This window comes from Priapulus caudatus, unplaced genomic scaffold, assembly GCF_000485595.1.
Source record: "Priapulus caudatus unplaced genomic scaffold, Priapulus_caudatus-5.0.1 Scaffold118, whole genome shotgun sequence".
In the NCBI taxonomy this organism is placed as follows: Eukaryota; Metazoa; Priapulida; class Priapulimorpha; order Priapulimorphida; family Priapulidae; genus Priapulus; species Priapulus caudatus.
The window spans coordinates 399,745-412,609 of record NW_014577179.1 but is presented as its reverse complement, the minus strand read 5'-3'; the positions used below and the strand labels follow the sequence as shown (position 1 = coordinate 412,609).

The window sequence follows — 12,865 nt, the reverse complement described above, 5'->3', positions numbered from 1 at the left end:
CCAGCACACACAACACATAATCACACACGCACGCTACGACACAGCACACACGCGCCAGCACGTACGTACGCACGACGCACGCCACACAACACACACACACTCAGACACACATGTACACGATTACCACACGCCACACACGCAACGCCACACGCACACCACCACGACACACACACACACACACATGCACACACACACACACACACACACTCACACACAAAACACACACACACACACGACACACACACACACACACACGACGCGACGCACGCAACCGCCCGCCACACGCCACGCACGACCACACACGCCCATAATTATATATATATATATATCTATATATATGAATATATATATAATACACACTACGTACGTCGGACCAGAATGTCTAGAATACAATAGGGTATGCGCGCGCGTGCAGTTAGGGAATATAAGATAGTATCAAACGAAGCCTTCAACGCGCACACCGAGACTTTTCCACAACAATAGAATAGTGTATACGCTGAATCGCGAACGCCTGAATAGGACATCGGAACGATGCGTACGAAAACACGCAAGAAGTAGTCGATAAGCCACCCCGTCAAACGAGACACTTACGAACATCATCAACCTGCCCATACTGCCGTGCCATTTGCCCATAATCAGTCCATCGGGGAGCTCGATCCATCTATCTTCTACGCTTCTCATCGCGCGCATGGCATCAAACCGAATCCCGAAGCACGCTATGTGTTTCAAGACAAGGATCGGGGATCGCAATGACGATTTCATTCATAGTTTGATTTTCTCGCAAATCAAGCGTTAAACGCATCGGGCGCGCGAGAAGAATACACAGTCATCACCCTCCTGCTACCTCACCATCCCCACTTCCCCCTCCCCCCCATCCGTCCTTCTACCCGCCGTTACTGAACGCGCACAGCCTTTCGCGGATGTTCTTTATAGGCGCTCAATTCGCAATGGTGAATCTAATTCTTTCGACCTCAGATGGAAAATCCGGCGGTGACGTCAGAGCTGGCATGGTGATCGAGGTTATCGTCGCCGCAGATTTTGCGCCTCTCTCATTCCTGGCTTTCCGTTGTCGAAACGATGCATGCGCGAGGGGCAGAAGGCGCCGAAGAGTGATCGAACTCTACGGTTGTCTAGTCTGTACGTACGTACGCATGCGTGCACGCCACGGACACCACGCACGGCCACGCATGAAAAAAAACGCGCGCACGCACACCGCGCAGATGAACACACACGCAGAGGAACACACTGCACGCACGCGACGCAACACACACGCGCCTGCAACGCGCGCGCACGATGAACACCACACCGCCACACACGAACACACACCGCGTGCACAGGAACCACACACAAAGAGGAACACGCACGCATACGACGAACACCACACGCGACACAGCGGAACACACCACCAAGAGCGAACACGACACACATGCATGATACACAGCACACGCGCGCACGCGCCGCCTCTGTATCGAATGCCTATACGCCAAACATATGCTCTGCCATAGCTTGCGGACATATATCGGCCTGCCGAAGGTGTCACGATGCTTACGTGCGTTAGCTTCTAGTACTATAGCCCGCGCTTCAGTAATCTGCCTGCCAGGGCATACTAGAACATTGTGCGCGGCTCCGATTTGCGCCTTCTGAGCAGTGTTCCCAACGTTCCACGAAAATCGCTTATACAAAAACGCTAAAGATTATCGCTTTTTAACATGTTATCTATCCTACTTGGCACATCTTCACTAATCTTTCTGAACACTTGTCACACAACTTTTACACCATGTCATTTATAGCATTTATTACTCACAATAGGCAAAAAACACACAAGGTCGTTCTTGAAATATTGTGGCGTGCGAACGCGTGACGTCACCGCCAATACCTATTAGGTGCACAAACCCATGGAAGCTACTGGCATGCATGTATATAACAATAACCGGTTGACGTCCACGCGTTCGCACGCCACAATATTTACAAAACGAATTGTGTGTTTTGCCTACTTAGTAAGTAATAAATCCATAAATATGTATGGCTGTAAAGTTGTGGAAAGTCTTCAAAAAGATAGCCTGTTGCGGCGGCTGCGCGCGCGGCGCGTGCGTGTCGGGCGCGGCATCGTGCTGTGTTGTGTTGCTGTTGTGTCGTGTGGTGTGTGTGATGCTGTTTGGGTGTGGTGCCTGTGGTGTGTGGTAGTGTGTGTGTGTGATGCTGTGTGCTGTGTGTGGGTGTGGTGATGTTGTGCTGTGGTGCGCGCGCCGCGACTACGGTCCATGCCTGTGCCGTGTTACGCGTAAGTGTGTGTGCGTCTGCGGCGTTCTTGTCGGGGAGGGCTGACAAGGGCACAACAGCGCGCATGACGCGCCGAACCAGCCGGAGCGCTCTGCGCGCGAAGAGGGGACGGCGCAGCAAGACCTTGTGGGTGGGCGCGGGCCCCGCCGGCGCCGGCGGCCGGCCGGGATGAGCCCGCCGCCGACGAGCGCGGGAGAGGGAGGGAAGACCCGCGGAAAGAAGGCCGACCAGGCGCGACGCCCAAAAACGCGCAACCACGGCGACAAACAGTGTCCTCGCGGCCAGACGGCGGCGGACACACGAGCCGATAAAGAAAAGGTTGACGAAAGGACACGGTCCGCAACTAAAACCGCCGCGGGTGTGTGTGTGTGTGTGTGTGTGTGTGTGTGTGTGTGTGTGAGAGAGAGTGTGTGTGTGCGTGTGCTTATGCGTGTGTATGTCTGTATCCGTGCGCGTGCTCACGTGCGCGCGCGCATACTACATTTATCGTCAGGAAGCCGTCGAAGATACGACATAATAGAACTAACCTGACGGTTTCATCACATACTGATACTTTGATCCCTGCTCCAGCGCGACTCCGTCCTTGTGCCAGTAGCCGGTCGGCAGCGGGTAAGCCTCCACGTAGCAGCGTATCGTCGCGTTCCATGTCACGGCCGCTCCGACCTTCTCCGACGTGTGAACGATGACGGGAGCGACTGCCGACGACGACGAGAAAAACAATCCATCAAATCGCGAAATACGCGCGACGACGACGTCTGGACGGTCGTCTGCCGCAGCGTCCGTGGATACGGCGACGCGAACTCGACACGATAGTTAGTCAACGCAGACACGGTTGTCTGCCGGATCGCCCGTGGATACGGCGACGGCGGAGGTGGTTAGTCAACACAGACGCTGGTGTTTAATTACGTTTATTGGTAGTTAATGAATCGCGGCAGTTAGTGAAAACGTCTACCGTGACGCGGTGATTCGATGAATGGCGAATAATGTGATTACGGGACGATGATGAATCACAATTAATCAAGGTGGCGAGTAATTAGTTATCATTAATTACTGACTCGACGCCGAGACTTGTTTCATACGCACGCAGTGACGCGTTTATATATATATATATATATATATATATATATATATATATGCGCTATAATTACATATAGACTGTGTAAGCGCGGCTGGTGATCGTGACAATTGTCTATGCACTTATCTGACATTCACATGGGCTTCAGTTTGTTGAAAACTCTAGAGATTCAACAATTATGTTTAAAAAGATCCGTGCGAGCAATTAACTGGATAAGCATCTATATTCATATAAATCACATTAATGTAATCACTGTGACCAGGAAGAGTGTGGATAGCTGAATACAGGTTAATTTTTAACGCCACGAATTGCTGCAATTCATACGTTTCTTGGAACAATTCCGTAAAATTAATTTTCTCCTAATTACAAACAACAAGCCATCGGAATCGCACCGAGATGCGAGCGGCAACATTGTTCTTAAGTTATGAGAAATACGATAAAAAAATACGTAATAGCTTTTGATAATACGAGCGGTTATAGGTTTTTGGTGGTATATAATATATATAAGGTGTTTGTTATAGGTGATGATAATAACTACGTGTGAAAATACATATTGTGTTCCGTTAAACAGCTTGCCCGCCCACCTATCTTTTTGAAGACTTTCCACAACTTTACACCATATATTTATGGATTTATTACTTACAAGTAGGCAAAACACACAATTCGTTTTGAAATATTGTGGCGTGCGAACGCGTGACGTCACCGGTATTGTATATACATGCACCATAGCTTCCATGGGTTTTGCCTATATATCCGGTGACGTCACGCGTTCGCACGCCACAATATTTCAAAACGAATTGTGTGTTTTGCCTACTTGTGAGTAATAAATGCATAAATACATGGTGTAAAGTTGTGGAAAGTGTTCAGAAAGATAGGTGAGATGTCCAAGTAGATAGATAAATGTTAAAAAGCCCGATAATTTTGCGTTTTGTAAAGCGATTTTTCGTGGGAACGTTGGGAACTGCTGCAGAAGCGAAATCGAGCGGACAATGTTCTATAGCCCTGAGGCAGTTAATGAACGCGGGCTATAGTACTAGAGCTAACGCACGTAGACACCTTCGTGCAGCGAATATGTCCGCAACTATGGCAGACAATGTTGCGTATAGGCATTCGGATACAGTAGTGCGTGCTTGCGTGCGCGCGTGTGTGTGTTCATGCATGTGTGTGTGTTCCTCTGCGTGTGTGTTCCTGTGTGCGCGTGTGTGTTCGTGTATGCGTGCGTGTTCCTCTTTGTGTGTGTTCCTGTGCACGCGTGTGTGTTCGTGTGTGCGTGTGTGTTCATGTGCGCGCGCTTGCAGGCGCGTGTGTGTTCGTGCGTGCGTGCATGTGTGTTCCTCTGCGTGTGTGTTCATCTGCGCGTGTGCGTGCGCGCGTTTTCATGCGTGCGTGCGTGTGTCCGTGCGTGCACGCATGCGTACGTACGTACAGACCTACCGTAGAGTTCGACCTTTGCCTCTGCCTCGCCATGCTCGTTCGACACGAAGCAGGAATAGAAGCCAAAATCTCGCGGAGTAACCTCGATCACCTCCAGCTCTGACGTCACCGATTTTCCATCTGAGGTCGAAAGAATTAGGATCACCATTCGATTGACGGCCTTATAAAGGACATCGCGAAAGCTGTGCGCGTCCAGTACGCGGGTAGAAGGACGGATGGGGGGAGGGGGAAGTGGGGATGGGGAGGTAGCAAATATGACTGTGTATTCTTCTCGCGGCCCGATGCGTAACCTTATTTGCGAGAAAATCAAATATGAATGAAATCTCATTCGATCCCGATCTTGTCTTAAACAAATAGCGCGCGGATTCGGTTTGATGCCTGCGCGCGATAGAAGCGTAGAAGATAGATGATAGCTCCCCGATGGACTATTGGCAAATGGCACGCAGATGGGCAGGTGATGATGTACGAAGTCTCGTTACGGGGTAGGCATCCGACTCTCGCGTGTTTTCGTACATCGTTCCGATGTCCATCAGGCGTTCCATCAGCTATAGCACATCATTGGGGAAAACTCGGTGGCGCGTTGAAAGGGCTTCGTGATACCATCTTTAACCCTATCACCGCGCGCATACCTATTTACACACTGGTCGATACGTATGTGTATATATATTGCGTGCGCGAGCGCGTGTGTCTGTGCGTGTGTGTGCGAGCGAGCTCATGTTTTCTCTCGCCTGTATGCTAAAACGAATGCAAGCGTTAGTGACGCACGACCGCAGATCAACTAGAGTGAACGGATGAAAAATATTGCCTTTAATAATTCAAGTGGACCTGTCCATATTTACCGCATTGTCAAGCGTTTTTGTTGCGCGGAGGGTCGGCGAACTTATTGGATTAGAGCGCCATAAGTAAATGCGTTCCTTTTCGACAAAAGGTAATCCCTAATTACCTTCGTCTAGCCTATCATCGTGAGAGCGTGCTGCCAGGTGATCGGTACCTTGTTCGTTCAACTTGTCAGTGTAGGTTTTGTCTTCATCATCTTGATTATTGGAACCTAGCAGACGAACGAACAACCCGCGCTATACAATGGGTTTACGTGAGTATGTTTACTGTGTATACTCGGCCTCGGCTCTACGTTACGTATACTGACACCGAAGCCAATATAGGTTATGTGCCATGTATTGTTATGTAATACAATAACAATAATAATACATATATAAAGATAATATAATATAATATAATATAATAAACATAATATGAACATAATAATTACATGTGTACATAATACACATAAGTTTTTGTCTATATGCATTGTGCGTTATGTAATAATATTTTGTACAAAATATTATGCGTATTTTCACCATGCACGGGCGTGTTATGTACCGGACGTACAGAGTACGTTTTGTGCTCACTCTATGTACATCATACATTGTACACACCAGTTAAATTATCACGAAAAATGTTACGTTGCGCATATTAGTCACTATGACGAAATATAAACTTCATCCACCCGTACAATATTTTAATATATAGCGTATAGAACGTGTCACCGTCGGATATGAATTCTTCGGAAGCATGTTCGTTATTTGTTAACCCGAAGGAAGAACGGACGTCATGTGCCAGCCCCAGTTATAACACCGATATTCAAACGCAAGCCAAAATGCAACCACGCGTATTCAAAGCGATATGGCAGAAGGCAATAATTCGAGAGAGTCAGTTACTAGATGCTGGTGAAATTGTGAATACATGCTATTAGCCGCGTACATCTATAAATGAATATTTAACCGGTCGGAAATTCAAAAAAAATTCGCAATTGAAAACGTGCGTTCGCCGAGTAAACAGCTTGTAAAAATAGAGGCATGCATTGTTAGGCCGCTGGCGAGGCAGTCTGCAAGCTACAGTGAAATGTCTGTGTTTGGAATTTAATTAAATATTGATCTGCCCTATCACACACACTACGTGCTCACCTTTGCTTCTGTTTTTGCTTTTCCCTTTTCGATTTCGACCGTCTGCGTGTCCCGATCCGTGTCTAAGCGTAGATTCTAAAGGAGTGCGAAATGTTTCCCTTTACATACTATTCTCATTTTGTCCCCCCCCCCCATATCATACAAAAACGTCGCCACAGATGCACATGCATTAAGAGAAAAAAACGCGGACTGAATACAACACCATTAATTCATGGAAACTCAACGTCGATACATCCGACACATAAACCGACCCTTTTTAAATAATGATGAAGGCGCATAATTAATAATTAATAATACGAGCTGCGGCATATACGCGCGCGTGCAGCCAGCACGTTCGCGCGCATTTGTAACACCTGCATAGCTTTAATCTTTACGCGCTATTCGCTGTGTTACACACACACACACACACACACACACACACACACACACACACACACACACACACACACACACACACACACACACACGCCGTCCCCGTAGTTGTACCTGGGTTAGGTGTAATGGCGGGAGTATATTAACGTGCTTACCTGTGATCGCAGACGTCGTCGGCGGTAATTTGATCTCTGCAACGACACAGGAGAGCTACGGCCGACTGGTCGATCAGTTCAGCAAAGTCTGCCCGACTATTGATAAAAATTAGCTGATGCGTACTAACTGGACGGGGAGTAGCCATGCAGAAGACGTGCTCGCCATCGCAGCGGAAAAATCCGCGCAACCCTAGAGTCTTTCATTTACATCGCTGATAACCTTTTCTGAGGTCGTTAAAAGAAACGTTCGAGAAATTGGAGAAAATAGTTAAGATAACTAGCACGATTAGGGAGAGCCACCGAGCACACGACAATAATAAGAGAATTTTTAATGAGGCGTACTCGGTCGTGCTCGCGCAATGAACGTTCCAATACAGCATTACGCTGTCGTATAGCGAGCGATGAGGCTGCGTCGGTCGAATTATTATCATACGTGATTGTACACTTCAATGAAAACTGCCTACGAGTAAACGAACCACTTTGCGGGACAATCGTGCGCGATGCCCCTCAAAAATAAATTATTTTGCTTCGAAACGGCGGTCAATCTCTAGCCATGCAGAAGCTCGGCGGAGAATAACGAGAGCGCTTGGAAAAAGCAAAAAAATCGACGACATCGATGGTTCTGGACTTTCGTAATCGCGGTGCCTAGCATATAATTACTGTGTACGGAACGGAGAAATAACCGCCAAAACTAGCGCGGATTAACTCGGAAAAACACGGAATACACGCTCGGATGCTTCCAGAACACAACACGAGCGTGCTCTGATAACTCTAAAACACCCCTAAATAAACATGCCGATAATTCTAAAGCAAGTCCTAGGCGTGCTGCTCACTCAAGAACATAGCAGACATGTGCTCCTAACGCTCATAGGGTCTATGTCCCCCAGGGTACTGCCGGAACGTACCCTGGGTACGGTCCGGTATACCAGAACGTACCCTGGTCACTATTTGATATGGTTAGGGTTAGGATTAGGGTTAGAGTTAGGGTTAGGTTTAGGGTTCGGGTTCGGGTTCGGGTTAGGGAGTAGGCGCAGGCGGCTCCCTAGACTCGTTAGTGGAGTAGGCTAGGTACGGTCCGGCATATAATATAGTACCAGGGTACGTTCCGGTATACCGGACCGTACCCAGGGTACGTTCCGGCAGTACCCCGGGGGACATAGACCCTATCAGCGCTACTAACCCTACAGCGTTGCAGACACGTTCTACTAACTATAAAACATGCCACAGACGGGCTATTAACTCTAAAAAAACACGCAATAACCATGCTGTTAATGTTATATCACTTCATAAACGAGCTGATAACTCTAAACCACAGCATATACATGCCAATATTTCGAAAACACGCCATAAACATGCTGCTAATTTTAAAACACGTCATAAACGTGCTGATAACTCCAAGACACGTCATAAACGTGCTGATAACTCTGAGGCACGTTATAAACATGCTGATAACTCTAAGACACGTCATAAACGTGCTGATAACTCTGAGGCGCGTTATAAACACGCTGATAAATGTAAATGGCGCTATAAACAGGTTGTTAACTCTAAAACACGCTATTAACGAGCTGATAATTCTAAAACATGCCATAAACATGCTGTTAATTTTAAAATACGCCATAAACGTGCTGTTAACTCTAAAACACGTCATAAACATGCTGTTAATTCTAAAACACGTCATAAACATGCTGTAAATTCTTAAACACGTCATAAACGTGCTGTTAACTTTGCGCATATTATAAACGTACTGATAACTCGCGACCCGTGCAGTATTGCTAACTCTAAACTACGGTACTGATAACGCTAGATCTACCATACGACATAGCCGTACCGGTAAAAACACGACAAGGGTCTGCTGTTAACAACACACACACACACACACACACACACACACACACACACACACACACACACACACACACACACACACACTCCTGCATGCCTGCATGTTCACTTACACGGCATCGGTAGGTTCATAACTTTGTGGTCGGATCGCCTCCACGTGATGTTCGGCTGCGGATTTCCTGTTGCCTCGCATTCAATAACGACCTCCCTGCCTTCTAGCGTGACAATCTCGGATTGCGTGCTCTGCGTCGTTACTAACTTTGGCGACACTGAACAGTGAATAATGCACGAATGTAATACAACTTCGAAACGGTGAATGTAAAGGCAAAAAACGCAACAAACGCGTATGCACACGGCACTTATAGACGCACAGATGGGAACAATGTACAGATGTTATATTTCGTCATATCCGCCGATACGCTATAGCTTATCGTTCAATGATTAATATAGCTTTTGAGTGTCGTGAACATATCGTAGCGTTTTATATTTTATTATTATTTTATTATGATACCGCTACAACGCTTGGCTAGACGTCGCTGAATTTATAAGTGTTCTATAAAATAGGTTTTAGCAACAAATTAATGTTGCATCACGTGATAGTCTAAAACTCCAATCGCGCCACCTATCGGGAACAATGAAAGGCGGTAAAGAGAAAACATCCTTTTTATAATTATCGGCCGGCAAGTTATATATTCCCTGGGTAAAATTTCTCTACACATACGGGATCCGGAGCAATCTGATGTCGTGCGTGTATTAATGAGCAATTAAGGCGCAACCTTAAAATCGTCTGATCGTGCGTTTAACGGCAGAACATACGGAAAGAAAACACTCATTTACCCCGGCTGCAATCTTCTCGCGTACATCCTTTCCCGCGCGATCCCGCGCAAAGCGCGTTTAGTAAGCGAGCTATTTGATCGAGATGCGAGAATAATAAAGGTCATCAAACAGATCGGCGTTGAACGGGCGGCCTTCCAAATGGCCATCGCTCATGTTGTGACAAGAAGCATGCACCGATGGAACTTGCATGTTGACAAGTCTCTGCTAGTAATCTCTCCCCAACACAGGGAAACACCGACAGTCGCGCGTTTATACACGTATAAGAGTATACAGGAGATCGGTGGTCACACTCAGCCAGAGAGATAATAGAATGCGGACTCTCTCTCAGTAGACATTAGATGAGAGAACAGATGAGCTGATCCAGTCGGCAGTTGATTCTAAATGTCTAGTCGCCCGAGGGTGGTGGCGGCGCTTGCATCTATACTGCCGTCGTCGCCACAGTCGTCGCCCGTTTCTAATTTTAGATTCATGGACAGTCGTCAGTCCCTCAACTTGGAGGAAAGCGACGGCTTTTCTTAAGTAGATTTAACCTCGTTTCGCGATTTCGCCTCAGAATTTGCCGTTCCATTTAGGGGCGTCGCGCGTAAACGCACACGCCCGAGCACATATCCTCCCGTGTTTCGCCCTCACGTCGTTGTCATCCGCACAACGCTCGTTGCAGACAGACTACACGAATTCGGACGGAGCGTGATCAAGATTGATATTGCGCAGAACAAGCTAAGTATTTGCCGACGACACACACACACACAAGGGAGTTACACGTGCGAATTTGACGACGACGGCGGCGGCCAGACGTGTTCGATCTGAGACGCTGGCTACTAGCTATACTGCGCTGTATCCGCGCGTGTGTGTGTGTGTGTGTGTGTGTGTGTGTGTGTGTGTGTGTGTGTGTGTGTGTGTGTATGTACGCGTGGGTTGAGAGCGACTGCCATCTGCGTCCATCAACGTCAGCGCAGTTACACACACGGACAGACGGACTGACTGCTGTCAGTGCTCGCTTAATCCTCTCTCCTTCCCCCTCGTTAAACACAGCACAGCGATGTCTTCGGCGCGACCGCCGCTGCTGCTGATATCAGGTATTGAACCTGACTATTTGGCGTTATTCAGTACGATGTGCACCCCCACCGTTTTGCAAGAGATATCACTCGACATATGTGTTCGTGCATGCGTCACAGTCCAAGATGTCCTCCGCTCCCCGCCCAGCGTGTCGCACGCTTTCTCTCTCTCTCTCTCTCTCTCTCTCTCTCTCTCTCTCTCTCTTTCGCTTAACGGGTGCTAGTTTTGCCCCGAATCTTCGAGGTTAAAGGGGTGATTACACGAGAGCAGGGAACAGGCGTCAGGCGATAAATGTCCGTTCTGTAAAGTTCACGTCTTTCAAGAAGACGCGCTAAACAATTTTTTGTCGCTCTCGGAACATTAACCGGATGGTTCAGTGGAGGGTTTGATGCCAGTGCAAGCGGTAATGACTTTGGAGAGCGAAGGAATGTGTGTGCGTGAGAGAAAGAGACAGAGAAAGAGCGAGAGAGGTGGGGGAGAAAAATAAAGTATGTGAGTGGGAGATAGAGGGAGAGTGAGAAAGTGTGCGTGAGAGGGAGTGAAAGAGAGGAGTAGATAGAGAAAGCGTGGCAGAAAAGGTAGATGAGAGAGAGAGAGAGAGAGAGAGAGAGAGAGAGAGAGAGAGAGAGAGAGAGAGAGAGAGAGAGAGAGAGAGGGGGGGAATGCGGCGAAGGAAGACGATGAGAAAATACGATTGTTCCGTATTCCTAATTTATCATTACACGGACAAAGGGCAGTGTAGTCGATGTAGTGAACTCTGCTATTGGTCTGATATAATTATATGCCATTTTAGGTTATGTTAATGCGAGTGGCTATGTGTAATAGGCTATGATAATACGCGTGTCTACATGTTGTAGGTTATGTTAATGCGAGTGGCTATTATGTGTAATAGGTTATGATAACACGCGTGGCTTTATGTTATAGGTTATGTTAATAACTACGTGTGAAAATATGTATTGTGTTCTGTTAAACAGCTACATGTAATAGGTTATGATAATACGCTCGGCCACATGTTGTAGGTTATGTTTATGCGTTAAGCCTACGCTTCGCTACATATATTCCCCGACAGATATTCGACCATCTTTGCCAATTTGCGTCTATAAAACCCGGCGAATATACGCGGTGTTCTGGCGGCGCACCCATTATCACGTTACTTCCAGCTAATCTTCTAACGATCCACCGCCCGAGTTGTGGCGCAGCAATTTACCTCGGCTAGCTTCTGCTGGCTGGCTGCTGCGTGTCGCTGTTCCCTACAGCCCGCCTGCCTGCTACTGATGATGTTTTCCCCTGCTGCTGCTGCTGCTGATGCTACTGCTGTTGTTGTTGTTGCTGCTGCTACTGCTGCTGCTGCTACTGCTGTTGTTGTTGTTGCTGCTGATGCTGCTACTGCCGATGCTGCTGCTGCTGCTACTGTTGTTGTTGTTGTTGTTGTTGTTGTTGTTGTTGTTGTTGTTGCTGCTGCTGCTGCTACTGCTGCCGCCGCTGCCGGTAGCAGCAGCAGTAATAGTAGTAACAGTAGCAGCAACAGCAGCGACAGTAGTAAGAGCGGCAGCAGCAGCAGCAACAGTAGTAACAGTGGCAACAACAGCAGCGACAGTAGTAACAGCGGTAGCAGCAGCAGCAATAGTAGTAACAGTAGCAGCAACAGCAGCGTAAGGAATGTAACAGCGGTAGCAGCAGCAGCAATAGTAGTAACAGTGGCAACATCGGTAGCAGCAGCAGCAACAGTAGTAACAGCGGTAACAGTAGTAGTAGTAGCATCAGCAGCAGTAGCATCAGGAGGATACATCAACAGTAGCAGCAACCACATTAGCAGTAGCACTGTTACTACTGTCGCTGCTGTTGCTGCCACT

At 47.6% G+C, this 12,865-nt stretch overlaps 1 protein-coding gene across 1 annotated transcript in view; it reads right to left on the bottom strand.

Moving 5' to 3' along the window:
• The window catches only part of LOC106805566 (hemicentin-1-like), a 137,935-nt gene that overhangs the window by 49,704 nt on the left and 75,366 nt on the right, over positions 1 to 12,865 (bottom strand). Inside the window, exons 3-6 of the mRNA XM_014807217.1 lie at positions 9,233 to 9,388; positions 5,733 to 5,837; positions 4,790 to 4,909; positions 2,808 to 2,975 (exon numbers count right to left, since the gene is read on the bottom strand). Of these exons, the coding sequence (XP_014662703.1) occupies positions 2,808 to 2,975; positions 4,790 to 4,909; positions 5,733 to 5,837; positions 9,233 to 9,388 (549 nt within the window). The remainder of the gene's footprint in view (positions 1 to 2,807; positions 2,976 to 4,789; positions 4,910 to 5,732; positions 5,838 to 9,232; positions 9,389 to 12,865) is intronic.